Source organism: Branchiostoma floridae, chromosome 5 (genome assembly GCF_000003815.2).
Source record: "Branchiostoma floridae strain S238N-H82 chromosome 5, Bfl_VNyyK, whole genome shotgun sequence".
Lineage (NCBI taxonomy): Eukaryota > Metazoa > Chordata > Leptocardii > Amphioxiformes > Branchiostomatidae > Branchiostoma > Branchiostoma floridae.
Genome location: NC_049983.1, coordinates 17,735,637 through 17,757,676, shown reverse-complemented (window position 1 = coordinate 17,757,676; position 22,040 = coordinate 17,735,637). Strand labels below are relative to the sequence as shown.

General features: G+C 44.7%; 1 protein-coding gene and 1 long non-coding RNA gene across 2 annotated transcripts; one reads left to right on the top strand and one right to left on the bottom strand.

Moving 5' to 3' along the window:
• Positions 1 to 62: 62 nt before the first annotated feature.
• Positions 63 to 17,288, top strand: LOC118415924 (dol-P-Man:Man(7)GlcNAc(2)-PP-Dol alpha-1,6-mannosyltransferase-like). Its single transcript, XM_035820879.1, has 9 exons — positions 63 to 289; positions 759 to 891; positions 1,290 to 1,463; positions 1,694 to 1,888; positions 8,878 to 8,981; positions 9,102 to 9,328; positions 10,928 to 11,097; positions 12,869 to 12,944; positions 13,590 to 17,288. The coding sequence occupies exons 1-9, from the start codon at positions 158 to 160 to the stop codon at positions 13,828 to 13,830; spliced, it is 1,452 nt and encodes a 483-aa protein (XP_035676772.1). The 5' UTR covers positions 63 to 157; the 3' UTR covers positions 13,831 to 17,288.
• Positions 15,517 to 22,008, bottom strand: LOC118415928. The gene is made up of 2 exons (XR_004831168.1): positions 21,755 to 22,008; positions 15,517 to 18,574 (listed from the first exon to the last, which is right to left on the bottom strand). It is a non-coding gene; the product is annotated as an uncharacterized LOC118415928 (long non-coding RNA).
• Between the last annotated feature and the right edge of the window lie 32 nt (positions 22,009 to 22,040).

Genomic DNA, 22,040 nt, shown 5'->3' with positions numbered 1-22,040 from the left:
AATTATGTAGAGTACCCAATCACATTGCTTCTTTTGTACTCCTTCGGTAGGGACGCTCCAAAGCATGCGTGAAAGTGACAAGATTGAACTTTGACCCACCAGCTGATGGAAGCGTGCAAGTTTTCACGTCAGCTGAATCTGGATCTCTTTTTCAACGATGATCGCAGACGTTTTGTTGGGCGTGGTGGCGTTCTTACACCTCGTAGCCTGCCCCTATACGAAAGTGGAAGAGAGTTTTAACGTACAAGCAACTCACGACATCCTATTTCACCGGCAAAACCTGGAAAAGGTGAGTATTAACGTTACTATTTTATGCACCAGTCAAAGTAATCTTAGCGGGGCCTGGACTATAAGGGTCAGCTTGAAGATTAGCTGCATCTTTATCTAGATACAATGTGCATGTGCAGTCTTTGCCTTAGATAACCTTATACTATAATAGACACAGGTAAATTCTACTCTACTCTACAATTTTTATTCCAATCACGTGGTTTATTGCAATCTTTTTTAATCAATCAAATGGTCAGTAATGCATTGCATTACAGAGACTGGTGTTCATCAGTTTTGACATTTCTTTGATATAGTTTGCTGATCATGTTGCTCCACCATGTGGTAAAAAATCACCTTGGGTAAAAAATTCAGTTACGTTGTTTGTAACTTATAGCGTATACTAGTTTGAAAAGTAAGCTAGTATAATGTCACATATGAAAAGTTTACAAGTACAGTTTTACTGTAATTCTATTTTCTAAATGTTTCCTCAGTACGATCACCATGAGTTTCCCGGAGTTGTTCCACGTACCTTCGTCGGTCCACTGTTCATCTCAGGACTGGCAGCACCATTCGTGGCCCTGACACAGCTGATATGGGAGAACAAGTTCATCGCACAGTACTTAGGTATGTCTGTGTATCTCTAGAATAAAGTAAAGGGAGGGAAAGTTGAAAGAGTAAAAGTTTTCCAGGACCCCACGGTTGAGCAGTGCCACGCCACAAAGAAAAAGTGCATACTGTGAAAGTTTGAATATTGAATTAGTTGTAGTGGTTTTATTTTTTGGGGTAAACTCTTGACACAAAATGATGACTCTGCAAATATCTGTATCCTATTACATAGATATTGTGCTACAGAATTTCAACTGCAAAAGGGACCTTTACCATCTTAGTCTTACTAGTCACTCTACCGTGAATTGATGACACCATGGACAACATGTATTGCTATGTACTGCTAGGCTATTTCAATTGCAAAATAAAACCACTACAAAATTACATGAATTAATTCTGTTTTTTCTTGTCCGCAGTGCGTGGGTGCCTAGGCCTGTGTGTGCTGTATGGTTTCTCCACCTTCCGTCGTGCCGTCAGTAAGAAGTTTGGTTCAGATGTGGGGACGATGCTGGTCCTCCTGACAGCCACACAGTTCCACTTCATGTTCTACATCACCAGACCTCTGCCCAATGTGTTCGCACTGTCGGTGGGTAAGTGGGGAACACCCTTACCTCAAATGTGACTGCATTACATACTTTATGTCAATACAAATTGCTTGGCAATTCCATAGAGAAAACAGCAATACCAAAATGTACATGTACATTTGTATACGTCACATGAGTCGTAGAATAAATTGGGTAGGTCTGAGATAATGCATTTTATATCAGTTACACAGATGACACTTTAATATTGTCCTGATGGTTTTTTTGCATTTACCCAGTTCTTCTTGCTCTGAGTTCCTGGTTGACAGGGAAGCACGGTTCATTCATCTGGCAGTCGGGATTCGCGATTATCGTTTTCCGGTCTGAGCTGTGTCTGTTCCTGGGGCTGATCTTACTGCATGAGCTGGGCACTAGGAGACTTGGTGTGTTAGAACTACTGAGACATGGTGTACCAGCCGGGGTGGTGTGTCTGGGTAGGTATCTGTGGTTATGCTGTGGAGAGTGGGTGTGTTAGAACTACTGTAAGAGATGACTTACTGGGAGTAAACACTCATACGAATTGAAGAGACTGGACTCAGAAGTGGGAAGAAACTCTGGTCTGTGTATTGCTTATCGTGACGTGTGCAAACTTGACCTCTCAGGGTCACCAGACTGACCTACTCTAAACGGGGGTGTTTCTCACTCCTTACATTCTTCCCCCCTACGAAACGACACTTCTTCTGAAGTGAACAATTAACAACCATAACATGTACCAACTAAATGAACGATGTCGCTAATCTACGTTCAACATGAGATAGATATATATATAAAAAAAATACGGCTTATAACGATAGACAACTGGAACTGTTATAAACTGGAGTAAGTCCGGCTGCGTGTTACAGTTCTGTGAGTAGATCCACGGTGAGTCCGGGTCCAAATATCGGAAGTTGTCCCACAGAAGACCCTTGTCAATCAAGGGGTGAATTAATCCAGCGATGCAGTATGTCCTGCGGGAGACCCTTGTCCATCAAGGGATGAACTAATCCGACACTGTAGTGAGTTCTCCTGCCGGTGCTGCAGTATGTCCTGCGGAAGACCCTTGTCAATCAAGGGGTGAACTAATCCAACACTGTAGTGAGTTCCGCAAGAAACCCTTGTTCCTCAAGGGATGAATTAATCCAAGTAGCTCAGTCCATCACGAAGTCTTCATATCTCGTGGGTGCACGCACCCTGCGGCCTCTTGTTGTTGTTGCGTGGTTGGCAGGAGCTGGGTGTGCAGGAACTCTCCCTTGGGCCGGTGAGTTTGGTGCGACATTATTGTGACGATCCGGCGCGCGCTGTGCAACCCCCGCTTGTTGTCGGCGGTTCGGCGAATCGCATCGCTTGAGTCGGTTGTAGTGTACAATCTCTATTTTGTGCGAGGCATCATGTTCTATACGATACGTGACTCCTGGTTCGTTGCCCTGTTGGAGCCGCTCGACAACAGTGTAGGGTCCCTTCCAACCAGGCTTGAGCTTCTGTCTGCTAGTAGTGGGGTCATCTAGCCAGACTCTGTCGCCCGCACGATATGGTGTATGTCTCACAGTGGCGTTATAGGCTGACTTTTGCTTGTGGCTTGCCCGCTGTGCATTTTGTCGCACCTGCTTAAAAGCTGTCCGGAGACTAGTCGTCAATGATCGGGCATACGATGACGCTGACTGGGGTGACGTTTGTGGGTTTCCACCGAGTGCTACGTCTGCGGGTAAGTTCGCTTCCCTCCCGTGGGCCAGGAAGAACGGTGTGAAACCTGTTGAGGCGTGCACCGATGTATTGTAAGCGAGCAGGACGTGCGGGAGATGGTCATCCCAGTCATCACCGTTACTGGAAACATACTTGGAGAGCATTTGCTTCAGCGTTCGATTGAAACGTTCGACTAACCCGTCTCCTTACGGGTGGTACGAAGTTGTACGGCTTTTATCGATGCCGAAGGAGTCGTATAGGGCTTTCATGGTGTCGGCTTCAAACTGGCGGCCTTTGTCAGAATGTAAGCCAGAGGGCACGCCATGCTCACGGATGTAGTCCTTGAAAATGACATGGGCTACTGAGGAGGCATCTTGGCGCGTCAGGGGATATGCATTGACATACTTGGTGAAGAAATCCTGTAGCACCAGGCAATAGCGATGGCCACGTTTCGAGGTAGGTAGTTCGGTCAGATCCATGGCTACCTTCTCAAAGGGGCGACATACACGGATCGGCACTAAGGGCGCACGAGCCGAAGGCGTTGGTGTTGACCGTGTTGCACATTTGACACATGCCCTGCACCACTTCTTGACCTGTTGTGTCATTCCAGGCCAATAAAATCGGATATATACGCGTTGCAGTGTTTTGGAGGGGCCCAAATGGCCTGACAAGGGTCCATTGTGCAGTTCCTTCAGAATGGTAGGTATTAAAGACTTGGGCGCCACACGCTGGTGGAGGACGCGGTAGTTGGGTTTCCATCTACGGTATAGAATGCCGCTCCTAACGATCAGATTTGGGTACTGGTGCCACAACGATTTGAGGCAGCGTCCGCGACGTTGGACGGCGTCAAATGGGGGCCGGCCCCGTCGTCGACGTTTCCACCGCAGGACTTCCGATATGTCCGGGTCTGCTGCTTGTGCCCGTCGTAGATTACGGGGTGACAAGGATTCATCCGGCGGGTCACTCCGCGTTGTTGCTGTTTGTTCTGTCGAAGGATCGCTGGTTAGGGTCGACGGTTGATCAATGGCGCCCACGGGTGAGGAACGGTGATCAACTGGTCGGTCGCCCGGCAGGAGTGGCGGTTGACTTTCAGAAGGGTCATTCTGTGATGGCGACGACTGTTCAGCCACAGGGTCCTTGGGTCGGCTCGGTGGTTGGTCAACGGCGGTCACAGGAGTTCCTTGGCGAGTGAGGGCATCAGCATTGCTGTTGGCTTTTCCTGCACGGTAATCAAGGTCGAACTTGTAGGTAGACAGTTCTACGGCCCATCGACTACGCCTGCCGGTTGGGTCGTGTGCAGTGAGTTTATTGGACCACCCCAGTAGGGGCTTGTGGTCAGTCAAGACAGTAAAGCGCCGTCCTGCCAGGTAAGTGCGAAAGTAGCGGACGCTCCACACAATGGCCCACATTTCTCGGTCGAATGTAGCCCATCGCCTCTCCTGTGCAGACAGTGTACGACTGGCGTATGCGATCACTTGCTCACCTAGATCAGTGGTCTGGGATAGCACTGCCCCGACAGCGACGTCCGACGCATCCGTATGTAGTGCGAATGGTAAGTCGAAGTCCGGATATGCCAATACAGGTGGAGATGTCAACTCTTCGCGTAGGGTTTCGAAGGCTGTCTGGCAATCTGCCGACCAGGTAAAAGACGAGCCCTTTCTGGTCAGGACCTGAAGAGGCTCAGCAATCTTGGCGAAGTTGCGTATGAATTTCCGATAGTATGACGCCAGTCCGAGGAAGGATCGTACATGGGCGGTTGATGTCGGGGTAGGCCAGTTGCTGACCTTATCCGTGTTGGTCGGATCTGGTTGGACGCCATGTCGCGAGACCACATGGCCAAGAAAGCGAACTTCTGGCTGTGCGAACTTGCACTTGTCAGCATTGAGTTTCAAGTTGGCTGAACGGAAACGCGACAAGACTTCCTCCAGGATCTTCAGATGTTCATCAAAGGTGCGGGAAAAGAGGATGATGTCATCCAGGTAGGCCAGACATGATCTCCAGTCTAATCCCGCTAGGAGGAGTTCCATCAACCGTTGAAACGTGGACGGAGCGTTGGTAAGTCCGAACGGCATGACAGTGAAGTGATACAAACTGCGGCTGGTCGTGAAAGCGGTCTTCTCTCTGTCGTCTTGGTGGATGGGCACCTGCCAGTACCCAGCAGTCATGTCTAGTGTGGTAAAATATGCTGCACCTGACAGTGCGTCAATCGTGTCATCCGTACGCGGAAGTGGGTGGGCGTCTTTTACCGTTGCCATATTCAGTTTGCGATAGTCCACACAGAATCGATGGGTACCGTTTTTCTTCCGAACCAGGACAACTGGAGAGGCCCATGGACTCTGACTGGGCTCGATGACTCCCGCCTCGAGCATCTCTGTGACCTGGCGTTGGACCTCGGCTTGACGGTGGACCGGCATCCTATGTGGCCGTTGTTTGATTGGTCGGTCATCATGGGTAAAGATGCGATGTTGTGCCAGGGACGTGCGCCCCCTGTCTCCTGGATGGCGGCTGAAGACATCGGAGTAGCGTTGGAGGGTGTCTGTGAGTTGGCGTGCCTCATCTGGGGAGAGGTGGGTGGTGTCTTACCCGTGGGGTAGCGGTTGTGGCAAGGTGATCTTCTTCTGCAATGTCGTCATTCTCTAAAGGTAGGAATGAGCCCAGTGGCATGGCTGCTTTCAGTGTGACCGGCTCGTCCGAGGTGTTCGTCACTTCACATATGGTTTCAGAATTGTTGACAGTGGCAACCGTTCGGGCAATGGCAAGACCTTTGTCAGCGTAGGAGCGTGGTTCCAGTAACCCAGTGTAATCATTGGGAATGGGTTGTGTTGCCATGCGGGGTGTAAGCAGCACTGGTATCGTCATGACGGAACGCGGGGGTACTAAAGTGGTGCGACAAACCAACGCATGACAAACTGTGGGACGTAGTTGAGATGCTGTCAGGAGTGGTAGGCATTGTCCACCGATAGTCAGGGTACCCGCACCAGCGTTGAGAATGGCACTTTGGGAGATGCAGAAATCCCAACCGAGAAGGGCAGGTTGATCTGCATTGCGGACAACATGGACGGGGTGGGTTGTTTCGCAGTCGCCTAGACGGACATGCAGGTCGATAACTCCAACAGTGTCCAACACTTGACCGGTGACCGACTGTGCAGGCGTAAACTGTTTGCGTAGTTGTTGGGAGCGCAGATGTGGGATGGAGTTATACAGTTGTTCGCTAATAAGAGAAATGGCGGATCCTGTATCGATAAGTGTGTTCGTGGCTAATCCCTCCAGGATGGCGGAAATGTGAGATGTGGGCGTGGAACTGCTGGAGGGTGGCTGGGTGGGGGCCTGCGTATGGTCTACTGATGCCCGGCCCGCGGCATCAGAGGGAGGTCGTTTCCCTGCTCGGCAAATCGGACGGTTCTGGGAGAGGAGTGTGAGCGGATGTGGTCAGAAGGCGACTGGCGGTATGGCGAACGGGAACGAGAGTCAGCGTATTGACGGGATGGGGAGCTGGGGCGGTCACTTCCCGACGAACGAGATGGGGATCGGCCACGGATGTTGGCTGGTTCGCTGTAAGGTGAGCGTGGACGATCGTTAGTGGAGGAACGGTACGGTGAGCGGGAGCGATGATCCGCGGGTCGGTACGGGGAGGTGGGCCGGTTGTTGTCCGACGACCGGAATGGGGAACGTGGACGGCTGTTAGCCGGGGAGCGGTATGGCGAGCGAGAACGGTCGCTGGATGGCGGACGGAAAGGTGAGACGGAACGGCCCCGGGAGTTGGATGTCTGAGACAGCTGCTGGCATTGGAGGAGGGTAGTGAGAATGTGGACCTGTTCAGTCAGGCCGGCCACTGCCATTTGTAAATCGTCCCGCTGGACAGAGTTCACGGTATTCTCACAAGTGTCCTGCTGGGCGTTGACAGCCACTGCCTGTTCATGCCGGGTGGCGATCTCAACAGCCTCGTTGATGGTGGGAGCGCCGCTCTCCATCACCCGGAGTCGGGTGGCAGGGTCAACTCCCTGGATGAAAAGCTGGAGGGTCTGGCCCAGGATGGCCGGCTCGTTGTATGTCGGGTAAGCACGCTTGACCAGGCTTGTGAGCTCTGTAGCGAACACCAGGAAGGACTCACCTGGTTGGCGCCGACGCTGAGCTAAGGCTTGTCGGAATGTGAAGATATACCTGTCCTGGCTGAAAGCTTGTGACAGGGCCGCAAGGAGTTTGGGGTAATCACGGCGCACGTCCTGGTCGAGGCCCTGGAGATAAGTTAGTGCAGGTCCATCGAGAAACGTGGGGAGGATACGAACTCGGACATCAGGGGTATACTGGTGTGCGTCGGCGTAGACCTCAAATTTACCAAGCCAGACAGAGAAGTCTTCAGTGGCGTTGCCAAGGAAGCGGTCAGGTAAGTGTGTTTTGAGGTGGGGTGTAGCCGCTGGAACAGGCACTGCCGGTGCACTATAGTGGTAGTTGAGATACTGTGGATACTGTGTCGATGTAGAGGTTAGAGTGGCCGGGGACGGCTGTCGAGGGTGGGGAGTAGCACCAGGTGCACGATATGGGTATTGGAGATACTGCGCAGAAGTAGTGGAGGTAGTTGTCAGGGGCAACGACGTGCCTGGTGGTGGCTGTGCCTGGACGGCAGGCGCACGACATGGGTAGTGGAAATATTGTGTAGACATTGCGGAGGTGGAGGCCTGAGGCACGGACGTACCTTGTGGTGGTAGCTGGAACGTGGCCCGGGGCACAGATGTACCTGGTGGTGGTGGTAGCTGGGACGTGGCCTGGGGCACAGATGTACCTGGTGGTGGTTGTAGCTGGTCCGTGGCCTGGGGCACAGATGTACCTGGTGGTAGTGGTAGCCATAACAGCAGGAACGGAGGTAGTAGGACCAGGAAACTGCGGTGAGAGACCTCCCTGTGTGACGGAAGCCGAGCTGTGGGAGGGGGGGTAGTTGGGGAAAGAAACTTCCGAGTCCACCTCAAGAACGTAAGACATGGTGAAGGCAGGTCACGATGTCGGTGATTGGGAATGAGACAGTGTCCTACCTGGTCAGGGAGTGGCGGACAGGCGACAGGAAGCGTGCGAAGGAACTCAAATAATTTGTCACGTGCGCCTGTCTGGTGGGAGGGGGGCGAACATCAGCGTAGTTGTGTTGAGCGCTTATGCCGGCGCAGATGAAGAACGACGTGCGTTATCGACGGTCGAAGGTTCGGACACTGCTGCCACCAATGTAAGAGATGACTTACTGGGAGTAAACACTCATACGAATTGAAGAGACTGGACTCAGAAGTGGGAAGAAACTCTGGTCTGTGTATTGCTTATCGTGACGTGTGCAAACTTGACCTCTCAGGGTCACCAGACTGACCTACTCTAAACGGGGGTGTTTCTCACTCCTTACACTACTGAGACATGGTGTACCAGCCGGGGTGGTGTGTCTGGGTAGGTATCTGTGGTTATGCTGTGGAGAGTGGGTGTGTTAGAACTACTGAGACATGGTGTACCAGCCGGGGTGGTGTGTCTGGGTAGGTATCTGTGGTTATGCTGTGGAGAGTGGGTGTGTTAGAACTACTGAGACATGGTGTACCAGCCGGGGTGGTGTGTCTGGGTAGGTATCTGTGGTTATGCTGTGCAATTTCTATGTGTTCTGTCACAGGGTGTGTACTCGAATAAGGGTCTGCACACTATTTTGAAAGTTTTGAGAGCTATGGGTATTACTATTTATCACAGTGTTGCCCTTCTGATTTATTGACAAGCATTGTTAATGAATTATTTGTATTTTCAGCTGTGACTGTGTCTGTAGACTCTGTGTTCTGGCAGAAGCTGCTGTGGCCTGAGGGAGCAGTGCTGCACTATAACACCATCCTCAACAAGAGCTCCAACTGGGGTGTATCCTTCTTATACATATTACACAGGACCATCAAACTTGTCTTAAACAACCACCCAGATTCTGTGATGAATCCTTTTGACATTTTCTGGCATTTCCTTAACATTCACCCCCTTGTGCAGACTGAACCATTTCTGTGGTACTTCTACTCTGCCATCCCCCGTGCCCTGGTAGCCAGCACCCTCCTGGTGCCTGCTGGGATGTGGTTAGACTCCAGGATAGCCAAGACTGTGGCTCCAGCTCTGGGCTTCGTTCTGTTGTACTCCATCCTGCCACACAAGGAGCTCAGGTTCATCATCTATGTCTTCCCTGTGCTGAACGTGGCGGCGGCAAGGTTCTGTGCAACAGTGTATGTATGTGGATAAGTAGTGTATTACAATCATCTGTGAACAGTTTAACTTAGTTAACAAAGTTCTGTATACTAAATTTCTTTGCACTCAACCATAGAGTTGATACTATTTCTGTGGCCACTTTTTTCACACTGCAGCTGTGACACCTAGACAAGTTGAACCAGTCAGTATTGCCCTGAGGAAGGTAACAGACGGTCACCAAAACATTGGCTGTTACATTAACTGTATCTTAGCTTTGTTTCCCATTCAAATTGTCTCTAGCTTGACTTTGCCCTACCTTTGTTTCCTGTTGGTATCCGAATTGTCTTCAGCGTGACTTGTCTTACAATGTCTCCGATTCGACATCTAAAGTTGTCTTCATTCAGAGTTAGGGTATAAAAGTTCAGTTTCCTCCAGATCACTTCAGTGTCACTGACGAAGGATAGTGGATACTATCCGAAACGTCTGACCGATTCCAAAACCATATCCAGTTGCTTGAGTAAATACTTTTTGGCGTACATTGGCTCACTGTCTCGTTGTGTACAAAAAAACTAAATTATCCTGTATTACAATCAGCATGATTCAAGTGTTATAGCAATTCTTCAGCATGATATATAGGCACAAGATTTGTCACCATCACACAGGTAGAAGAGTTCTTGAAGTAAGATTAAATGGATGAAAACAGCAGTCCTAGTAATGAAACATGGATCATGCAATTCCAAATATTTCTGTAAGATGTCCCCATTGCACAATATCCCCTGAAGGTTCCGGTTCGGAGTTTTTTTTAGGATTTGGGGCCGATTTGACTGTCTCTGAGAAAAGCACTAGCGCTTCTCAAAACATCGTTTTCCGGATAATTCAACGTTTCCGATAGAAAAGTGTGTGTTGTCGCTGACCGACAGACTCATTTGACATTTTCTGTAGAAATGTTATTTTTGGTAAAAAACATCAAAAATATAAGCCTTTCAACCAAAAATTGCTAATTTGGGGCCATTTTTTACAGGCCGCTACATGGAAAAAATGAGTTTTCCTGGGATAATGACTAATATGGCAATGAAGGTCAAGACTTCTTCTGTATACTGAGTAAAAAGGAAAAAAAGTTATCCGATACGTTTTCCGCGAGCTCCGATGGCGCTAAAACACCCAAAACGCACATAGAACGCACGATCTGGGTAATCAGGCGCCGAAACGCTTTACCGCTATCGAGCGCACTAATACCAGGAAGTGTTCTCCGCACGATCGAATCTCCGATACCATAAAACGCTACGAACAACAAGCATTTGGAGAAGTATAAAAGATTATAGGCTTCTAAAGCGATAGCCGAAAAATCTAGAGCCAAAACTATGGAGACAACCTCTGATTTGCGTCTTATTCTTAGGGACTATTTAGATATCTGGTCACTTGAAATTCCGAACCGGAACCTTAAAGGAATTGGTGCTGACTCCCAACCAGGATTAATTCAACTTAAATAAATATGAGAATCATTTTGCAGAGAAAGTAAACCAACTGTATAGTAGCCAAGGCTACTGAACACATTATGAAATGTGAAAGAAAATAGAGCACTAAGAGAAGGGACTCAACTTTAAATTCCAACAACATTATTTTACCCACTTCCATAGTTACCACAACTGGCGTAAGTCAAAGCGATGGGTGGTGGCAGCCTTGATTGTGATTGGTCACCTGATGGCGAACTGTGCAGCGACAGCTGTCTTCATGTACGTGTCGCACCACAACTACCCCGGAGGGTACGCACTGCACATGTTGCACCAGACTGTACCAAGTCACACAGGTAAAACTGGAAAAATGCTGTAAATTGCTTTTTATTAATGCTTTTTATGAGAGGCAGGTAAACCTGTCTATACTGTTTGCTCAAAGGGCTGGACAAATTTGACCACTATAGAGAAGGCTGCATCATTATTGACCACGAGCATAAACTAATCTGACACATGCTTTCAGTACCCTCTGAAATACCGGTACTATCTGCAATATCTTCTATTTACCTACTCAATTACTTGTGAAAAACAATAAAAAAGTCACAGCAAAAATAAAATTCCACCTTGAATATTCATTTACAGTACTGTACGTAAAGAGAACATGGACAAATCACTATGGACAGGAAGTAGAGAATTTAAAGTAATGAAGAAACAAAAATGTCAGGCTTTCATGATTTATTTATCTGATGGTTCATAATTTTGGTATCTTTTAGAATGATTGTCTGTTGATGTACTTTCACTTGTGAATATTCACAGAACCTTCACTTATCAAGTGCCCAATTATACCTGTTACAGACCCTTAACATGGTAATGCATTTGGCAAGTAGCACAGTTTGATACCGAGCCAATATGTATTATACAGTGTAACTGGGGACAGGGCCAGTACTGCACACAAAGTGGTGCACGTATATGTAGTTCAACACAGATATTTTACAATACTTCCTCCATTTTCAACATATAATGTTACATGTACATGAATGTATGTATAAGAATCATTTCAACCAGATATATCTCAAAACCAGTAGTTTTTGTGCTCATACAAGAGACTGCAAAAAGTGCTTCACAAAGAAAGGTTTGAAAGAAAGGTACACAGGCATTCACAAACTTATTCTTACATTTTAAGCTGTTGATGTTGCATGTGTTGCATTCATCCTTTCGTAAGTTGTATGGACCTATTCTGTTCCGTGTTCTACAAAGGTATTAGATCATGCCTTTGAAATGTGAAAATTACAGCACAGTGAACACTGATAATAAATTTTCAACTTTGATATTTCTGTACCCCTTTCTGTATCTGCAAAACCCACATTGGCGCAGCCAATATGATCTCATGTTTTAAACACGTTATCAGGATGAGGACAGATGGCAACAAGTACCACTTGACTCACAGAAGATGCATTAACTCATGATCTCATCCTGGTATCCATCTGTCTGCTCTTCACTCATCCTCCTCTTAGAACCTCTCATATATATATATATATATATATAGAAGTACGTGTTTGGTCTAACAGAACCAGGACTGTCTCCAACTTTTTTTTCCATCCCACTCATTGTTTGAGAGCCCATGTTATAAATTTTCATTGTTAAATCTGTCATGTTGATATAACAAAAATGCATTTCCATCAGTTTCATGTCATGAAACTGATCAGACATGTTTTGGAAAGAAACAAATTTCCATTTGGGGGCAGAGAGATGTGTCCTGGAGACAGAATTAACAGAAGATGAAAGATAATGTTGTTGATCTTTAATGAAAATTTTAAAGTGCTTTTGAATTACAGAGTTTGAATTCTTGTTGAATGTTGCTTTAACATGCAAGAGAAGAAATGTTTTTGAATTGTTTAATCCCCGCAGATACTTTGTATCACACGTACTATCAGTCTTAAAAGCAACAAGGTTTCTCTTCTCAGGACCAACTATCAATACAATCCATCTAGTCCTTCTAAAGTTGTTGTGGTCACAGACACACAGACACACACAAGAACACAATTGAAAATATATACTTCTTGGCAATTGATATGTTTATATAATGATACTTTAACTGATCATACTTGAATGTATGTATTTGTGCAGATGTCCATGTCCACATTGATGTAGGCTCTGCACAGACTGGAGTATCTAGGTTTGGTCAACTCAACTCCAACTGGAGGTACCAAACATTTTCATCATTTTTCTTTTCAAATTTATTGTACATTGATATTGGTTTTGAATTTCATGCCATAACTTTACACGAGAAAGGAATGACATACAGTTTTATAGTCGGAGCATTAACTGAAGATGCATATTGCTGCAAGTTTACTACAGTCCTCTAGGGTGTTATATATGTCAATTTTTCATTGTGTTTTCTATTAAGTACACAATCTATGAAAGGCAAAGAATGTTTCTAATAAAACAAGTGATAATGTGATGTACATATATTATATATTAGCCCCGAGAGATAAGTAATTATTGTGCAGTTTTGATATCATATATCATTGAAGTTATTATCTGCTTTTTGCAGTACTGGTATAATATTACCATCCAAATGATGGAATATTTACTGCAATGAATCTGTTATAAGATAGAGCTACACAAGGAATAACATTTAGAACTGTTACGTTATTCCATTTGACTTTCTATATAGAAATAATTGTTGTATGCATTACATTTTGGGGACCTGTTACTATACAAGCAGCCATTTTAGGTATCAAAAGCCAGGTTTACAGAATCAATTATCATGACAAAAGCCCTATTATGAGGGTGAGGTAAGCCCACACAATGGCAAGAATAATTGCCTGGTGTGTTTCCATTGTAGGTACGATAAAACAGAAGACCTCACGCCGGGAGGCGCCCAGATGATGGCTTACACACACCTGCTACTGGAGGCAACCGACCAATCACAGCTGTACACCAAGTCACATGACACCTTCGTCACCGTGGAGGGTTTCAGTGGGATACAGAAGCAGTTTCGCAGTTTTCCTCCGATAGCCATCAAGACAGAACCCCGGATTATAGTTCTCGCGAAGAAAAAGGGGAAAAGCCGTGGCACTGCATGATTCTGAGCTTTCTGACATTGTTGTAGTCTTGAATGTCCAATTTTACTGATGCCAAATCATTCCAAATTTTTTTGTTGCATGTAAGGGGGAAATATGTCCACTTACTGAGCACTTCTGAGCACAGATTTAGTGATGCTAACGGCAATAAGACAGGATTTTTACCTTCCCGGGCGACGGGGAGGGATTTGCGTACAGCACACTCGGGGGAATCCCCAAAAAATAAGCCTCATAAAAGATTCAGTGGCCGTCGGTAATCACCCATCTTGGCGGTGTAGTTTGTGGCTGTGGCTGCATTTTTTCCCTCTGCTTTTAGCGAGACAATTGGGTCAGAATGTGCAATCTTGACATATAGCCCGTCTGAGGGGTGTATGGAAATATTAAGAATGATTACTAGCAATAACTACAGACACATTTCCGTTTCATTTATCACTATAAGAGCCAGACATGATGAAGAACAAAAAACTAGGTTAGATAAGGGATCCATCTTCTTTGTGGCAATCATCAAGCCAGAACAATTTGTGCATTACCCATACCCCCCCCCCTCCATTTGTTATATCCTATGCAGGAGCATTACAGTGGAAAAATATTGCCGACAGTGTATGAAGGGCGAATGTTATTGGGAATGTGGGGCTTGGCTGCGGGAATCTGTGCCAAAGAGAGTGCTCGGAATGCTGATATAGGAGTTATTGATTATCAGGGAGCCTTATGGAGACGGCCAGTCTGTGGTACAGGGCTGCACTTACGTGCGACACAAATCTGTGTTTTTTACAACCTGGTAGGATCTGTAGAACACATACCTCTACATGTGTCGTTTATTTTGGGTGTGGGCCTGCACCTACCCAGTATTCAAGTTATCGTCTTTACTGTTTGATTTTTTTGCTACATTTGTACTGTTGGTAAAGGCTTGAAAATGTTGAATTCACCACCCCTGTATAATCCAGACAACCTGTCCAATGTGTCCCCTTTTTGGTGGTCCTTTAGATAATTTCCCCATTTTGACCAAAGCTTCACGGAAAAAAAGAGCAAAATGGCTAAAGAAGATTCCCAAATTTTCAAAATAGAGACCAAAAGTGTTGTAGCAAGGATTTTAACCTCCTTGGTTGTACCAAGAATTGAAGAGACCAAGGAGGTTTAACACAAATCTCCTTGAACTTCGCCAGCAAGATTTTTATTCCTTTATTCAAGAAGTACTGAAAGTGACGCTAGTGTGATAGCTTACCGGTAGTATCATTATAACTACACTCAAGGCTACCGCACTGTTGTCATTTCTACAATCACCAAACTAAATTCACTTCAATAACTACAACCATGGCTATCTCACTAGTGTCACTTCAGCAACCACTGTACAGTCAATGCTACCATGTCACATCTTTCCTTTTTCCATATTTTCCTGTCATGTCGACCATTGCCAGAGGAGGACAAAATTTCTTTTTTCTTTTAATTCAGATGAAACTCAATATTTGCAGATATTTGCAGTCGTCCATACAATTTACTTGCTGTGGCCTAATAGGCCTATTAAGCCTAACTACAGATTATCATCTACAGTTACCTGAGGTACCTCCTCAGGTCAACCTTTGCCCTTTGGCCAATCAGATGGGTATGTGAGATACAACACGATGTGTACTTATTTGGCAGCCCAGCAACAAATGTTGTGGTAAAATGCAGTAACCGTTTTTTTTTTTTACATTTGGGGCAATTAGAAAATTAATAAAACTGAAACAAACAGATTCAGTGCCTGTTCAAACCTAAACGGTATCCATGGCAAAAAGGAACCCATCTAATCAATGATCAATGTTAACAAGTAGGATTTAAGATAATCTCCTTGCTGTTAAAGATTATTAAATTTTTGTTCATTTGTAATTAAAAAACAATTGTGTTCAGGTACTATTTTATATTAACCTATGTATGTTTAGTTTTAAGTCTTACAAACTTATTCTTTTCTGTGAGACTCTGCTGTGGAAGAACCTTCATTCATGTAAACATAAACATGAAAAAGTACCTGTTTCAACACATGGAAGTCCTATACCCCTATCTCTTTCAAAACAGAAATCCACAACAAAGTATCAGAAGAGATTCTGGTGTGTTACGCTGAACGGCGGTTATACCGGCTATATAGATACAGATACAGAAGAGAATCAAGAGATGCAGAAATTTGATGGACATGCAGCAAATCTCTCATTGGTTTCACTACTAATTTTGATTGTCAGCCAGATCTCCAGGGTTTTTGCTTCATGTCTGTGCATGGATGTAGCTGTTAATTTTCCTTGTAAATCATCCTGTTGTCTGTATGGATGACAGAATGCAAATATTCACTCGTTGGGACCCTCCATGCAAGACAGATTGGATGGTTGTTGAGAAAAAGACTTCAAATGCATCATAAAAACCATTTGTGTTTCTCATTTTGCCTTTGGGAGATGGAATCGCAAACCCGTGCTCTAGACATCATGGCGGCAGCGGGTGATTTAAGGCAGGAGGATTATTATCATTATGTACTGTCTGCCTCTGAAGACACACCAGATACACACACAAAGGAAATAAATGTAATGTGTTCTGTAACTGAACAAGTAACTGATATGGCGCTTTTCCTTTCACATGCAGTGATAGCTATGCTGTATTACTGTGTAATTTGTTGGCACTATAAAATAATGCTTTTTATTATTCTGCCTGAGCCAATGCAGCAAGCACTTTGGAATCTCAACTCAGACTCCTGCTCTCAAGTTTTGAATGAAAACCAATGTAGAAATAATCTTATGATATCGATAGAGCTACGATATTTAGAATTTGATGATCACGATTTACAAAAATGTATCAGCATTGCCCTTCATCATGCTTGTGTTGGTAACATACATATAAAAACTCAAGGGGTACTGGGTAGCATAGAAATACCAACTCCAGACCATTAAAGATGTTGATAGGAACTGATATGTCTTCATGATAAGAATAGGTTTCATACATCAAATGATACTTGATATAACAGTCAGTCATGCAAGTGGAAGAATGATTGTACAGTCACAAATGGAACACAGCATATTAGTGGCAAGAGAAATGGCTATGGTAATGAGTGTAGTGGGAAATGCATGTATTTCAGATAGCACTTGAATATACATCATGTAATACGAACTGATTCCATTTCTTTGATAGCTGGACTTCCAAGGAAAAGTATTATGCCTGAAGATTCTATCAGTTCAAATAGTAATGTTGATATAATCATTTTTTGATGTTGTATCAGAAAGAAAGGTATAACAGGGTTACATGTACATGCATGACTTTGTACCTTGGTGCAAGATACTGAGTCTGTTGTATTATTACATTGTACTTACTTGAATTGTATTGTATTACATTGTAATACCGGGTACATAGACTAGAAAACATGTCTGAACTATTGCCATTGATTCACTGAGTGTAGTGCAAGAATGATACCAGCTCCTTTAATGTCATTCCTTCTCAAAGAGAAAAATGTTTGCGAAACAGCATATCAAACTTGTGAATGTCTTTTTATTCCTTGCATCATAAAATATTTGCAAATGATACGTCTTCATCCATAACGCAGAAAAAGCTACGCTATCTGCAATATTTCTCAACAAGGACAGTCACAAAAATCAATGTCTCACAGGATCACACTGCCAGAAAATCAATCACGGCGTTTCTTCAGTCCAATCTGCAATTCTTCAGCATGGAGGAATGGATCGCTGTCATGATTTTGATCCTGTGTTTGTTGAACTTAGTCCTGACAATACTGATGTGGATACACATCCTTGGCCGAAAGAGAATGAACTCTCTGTGGAAGAAGAAATTGGTTTGGCGTGAATACCTAGTGAGAGGCCCCCTCAAATGTCCAGGACACTCTAAGACGCTATATAAGTGATACAAACGGTACTCTAAATGCTACAGCACTCTTATATTGATATGATTTTTCAGAAGATATACAAAGCCAAGCAGTAACGTCAGATATGAGACATGCAGTGTTCTGCTTTGTTATTGCTACAGTACAAGACTAGCAGTGGTAGAATACAGTTATTCAATACAAATATATTACTAGTATATGGCTTCTTACATGTTGAAATTAACACATCATGTTCAATCAATGGGTGAAAAGATCCCAAAAGACAGTCTGTAAATAGGAAGTTTCATACAACCAAACAACTTTGACAATAAATAGATTGTTTTTGATGAGATAGTTTATTAAAAGCCTAGCTGTTGTGAAAATATAATGCCTAGATGTAATATCTATTCTATGTACATGTACTTCAGCATACTTTGAATTAGTTCACTTTTGCATTGTCTTATTTGAAATTTGGAGTGACAGGGAATTTTCACTGTGTTATAACGTTAAATTTGCTTTTGAAAAAATCTTACAGTAACACCTAACATTAATGTTACAAGGGATATGTTTTCGCAGTGTAGCAAGAATAAAAGCAGTTTTGGCATCAAGTGCAGAACTAAAATCTTAGGCAACAGTGCTTACACGCAGAATTTACAACTTTTTTAAACATCAAAGGAGTCTATAGGTCTCCTCTAGGGGGTAGCAATGTCTCCTGACCCGCCTTGAAACAGTTCATCTTTATTCCATTATGCTGCAGAATGGTCGATGTAAGCATCTCTCAGATTCTCTGGCCCAGCGGAGTGCTAACAGACGACGTCGGATTGTCTGTTTAAATTCCACCAGGGCTCTACTAAGGATTGTGTGCCCTTGACCATGTCCATTGGGTCATCACAGGACGTCTAGATAGCACCAGCCTTGTTTCTAAAGTTAAGTAAAGAAAAGTCTCAAAATCTAAGGACATGACATTATTCTGCAATACAAGAGCAAGCAGTCTGTTGGGCATTTGTTATTGGAAAGTCTGTAGGGTAATTGCATTTCTCATCTTGTATTAAACCTGAAGTACAAATTAACAAAAGTTTAACCTTTGTTTGGACACCATACAGACAACAACACCTGTCTGATGGTGTTTTAAATGTAAGTCCATCATTCACCTTAAATGCCTGTTAATTCTGCAATTGCTAACATTATGAGATGTATTCAATGCATTGGGTATTGTTTATATCGCACTTTGTTTTGTCAACAAGGTGACAATCACCTGTTTTGTGCCAAATCAAAATAGATACTAGCAAGGACGTTATATCAGATATAACGTCCTTGATACTAGGAAAAGTAAACAAATCTTTCCGTATGATTTTGCCCTCTGAGATTGCAACATTTCTGACCAAAGCAACAGACAAAACATGACCAAGCATTGCATTGGATTGCATGCCATGCTACATGAACGCAAACACATTCTACCAGTTTCCCGCCCGTCCAAAGGTTGTGTTTGACAAAGTGAGGGGACCTGCTGGTCGAGTGCACCTGTTTCTGAGTCAAGTCACACCCCCTCACTGTGGCGCAGTCCACGGGGCCACCATGGAGAGAAATTAGTTTGTTAACGTTACCTTGTAAAATCTTTCTCCACGAATACAATTCTCAGAGAAAAGCATCCTGAATGACACTGACAGCACATTATGATCTTAACTACTACGAGTATCCACATCATTTTCACGCTATCAAAATTGTAACTGTTGTCTTTATTGCACACACCTTCATTGATTGTAACCCTACAGGTAGATTTTCCCTTCAATATAAATGTTTCAGTTCACAAGTATTTAGCATTTTAGATAAACCTCTAGACTGTAAATGAACAGTACTGTTGTGGTCCATAACAGTGTGCCTAGCACAACACAGCAATCAATCACACCAAGGTGGTTGGCACGGACTCTAGCAGACTACAAAGTGCACTTCCGTCGTCTGCATATGACGTCACATCGTGTGACTGGATGTAAACAATAATAAAAAAGCCGTCTGACATTGGCAATGCACGTTTTTATTACTGCTTCTGACGGGAAATGTGTAGGAAACGTATTTGATCTTTCAGTGGAAAGCTTCCTAGACTTAATTGACATCGGATACCTTAGACTTGTCAATCTTTGATATCGTCTGAGCCTCCTTGCTTAGAATTCATTGCGATGCTTGGCGGAGAACGACCCCATCCCGAACCTTCACCATTGACACTGGCAGTAATAGATGCAGCGACCTGTATTCAAGGCTAGTCGAATCACTCATTAAAGCAGCATTAATGCTATAGGGAAGTCCGCGGTCTATTTGGTTTCCTCTCTTTCGAGACAAATCGTAAATCTTAATAGGCCGGGCATTGTGCTTGCACACTGTGAACTACACTGTGAAGTAACGTTAACGTTACATGACGTAATCATCACGATAATGTACAATGTAACGTTACTTGAATTCTTCGACAACCTTATCGTCACACCGCATTCCAATCCAATGATGATATCAAAATGTCAATAGTTCGAGATAACTTAGACTAAATCCAAGCGTGGTTTGAACAGTTTCTGGAATTGTTTTGTGGTCCTTTACAATACAGTACTGTACAATCACCAAATTCCAAAGTCCCATGGTACTTGACATCCCCCGGGCCCCAAGCTGTTGCAGACGTCGGACGCCAACTGTTTTTACTCATGATCCCAGACGCGATGTGACAGAGAAAAACTGGGTCATTTCTGTCGGCTCTTTCACTCTTCGACATGAATAATTTTAGCTCAACATCTCAACAACAAAGGCCTTCCGTTTTTCTGCCAGCGGCCCACTTCCGTCGTCTGCTACCGCGTGACTGGCCACGCCCATAAATCATGTCTCAGAGGCCCGCCGAATCACGTACAATGTACACCCCTGAAAAGGCCCCGAACAAACTCCGCAACTCAAAGGGGGCAGCCTACGTTTCTACGCCAACACTGGCTCTAGTGGACGGACCAGCTGGACATTACTACACAGAACAGGACATCTGCTTTCTTTAGGGTAAAACCCCTCGGGCAGATTGCCTGGGAGACGGATGAAAATACGCATAAATACACGGATCAAAACACAGCCGCCACACCCGCGCCGGGACAGCTGTGACACGGCGAAACAACCTCATAAGTAGGATCTATGCAGTGGTGCAGTGAACCCACTCAAGCCCGCGTAGCTCTATAACTCTTCGTCTGGTAGCTATAGGGCTCGTTTTGTTAGATAGAAAAATGGGAAACTTCCCAAAATATCTGGCGGGTTTACAACAGTTCACACCTTGGACTATCGATCACAAGTACTTGATCCAATTTCAGGGACGCATAGAGAGCTGTTTGTCAACTCCCCAGCACCGACCCAATGTACGGCGTCCACCCCTAAAAATCTTTCTGCTGGGATCCTTCGGCTCTCAGTGGAAAATTCCCACGCCTCTGGCTACCAGGCGTTGGGCATGTTTGCCAGAGTGCACGCATAATAAAGCCGCGGGAAATGTTTGGGGGAAGATTAGATTTCACCGGCCCTCCCGGTTGGGTGAATGGACGAGGGAGAGGCAAACAGGATCCTCTTCCACCTGCGCTGCTTGCATGCACAAACACACTGCCATCAGCTCGGCCCGCCAAAGCTCCGGGTTTGTCTGACAGCGGTGGCCATTAAAAATCAGGCGCAGTGGGACGCGGAGGACAAAGTTGGGCGGGGCGGCGGGAAAAACAGACAAGCTTAGTGGATAATTTCGACCGAAAATGTAACTACATGTTAGATGGTCTTACATGAGAGGGTCTCTGTAATCTAACACTAACAGGACATGTCCATTTAAATCGATAATGTATGGGAAAAAAAGCAAGAGAGAGAATGTAAAATAGCGCATGATGTCGGATGGTTAATACGCCACATAAAGTGATGGAGAGGAAGAGGAGAAATGACCGCCGCGCCAAGAGGGGCGTATAGCGCAAGCCGCATCAAAACACCCCCGGACCGACCAAACGCCATAGTCAGCACCCGCGCCGGGGCCTCACAAAGATAACCACCAAACACTCGCTTTCGTCCAAAATAACCACACTTTCATCCACCAAATCGACGTGTAAGGACATATGTTACCACGTTATGGTAGAAAAAGTGAGAAAATCCGGCTAGATTATCCATTTCCAGCTATTTTTACGGACTATCGCCTGACAGCATCCGCGATTCTCCCCGGCCTTCATGAAAATACTTACTGCGCAGAACATATGCGCAGTAGACATCTGGCATAGTCTATTATTTGTAGGGGTGTGAGCCAGTATTGCACACTCGCTTATTAACATCTAAAAGCAAAGATTTTGATCAAAAAACATAAACATGCATCATAATAGCGATTCATATGTATTTGGATGAAGAATATTGTAAT

What these genes read in the sequence shown, in the direction of transcription:
- LOC118415924 (XM_035820879.1), top strand. Translation starts at nt 158, where the DNA reads ATGATCGCAGACGTTTTGTTGGGCGTGGTGGCGTTCTTACACCTCGTA. An exon ending in GTTCATCGCACAGTACTTAG is followed by an intron (nt 892 to 1,289) that starts GTATGTCTGTGT and finishes TCTTGTCCGCAG; the next exon opens with TGCGTGGGTGCCTAGGCCTG. An exon ending in ACAAGAGCTCCAACTGGGGT is followed by an intron (nt 8,982 to 9,101) that starts GTATCCTTCTTA and finishes CCCCTTGTGCAG; the next exon opens with ACTGAACCATTTCTGTGGTA.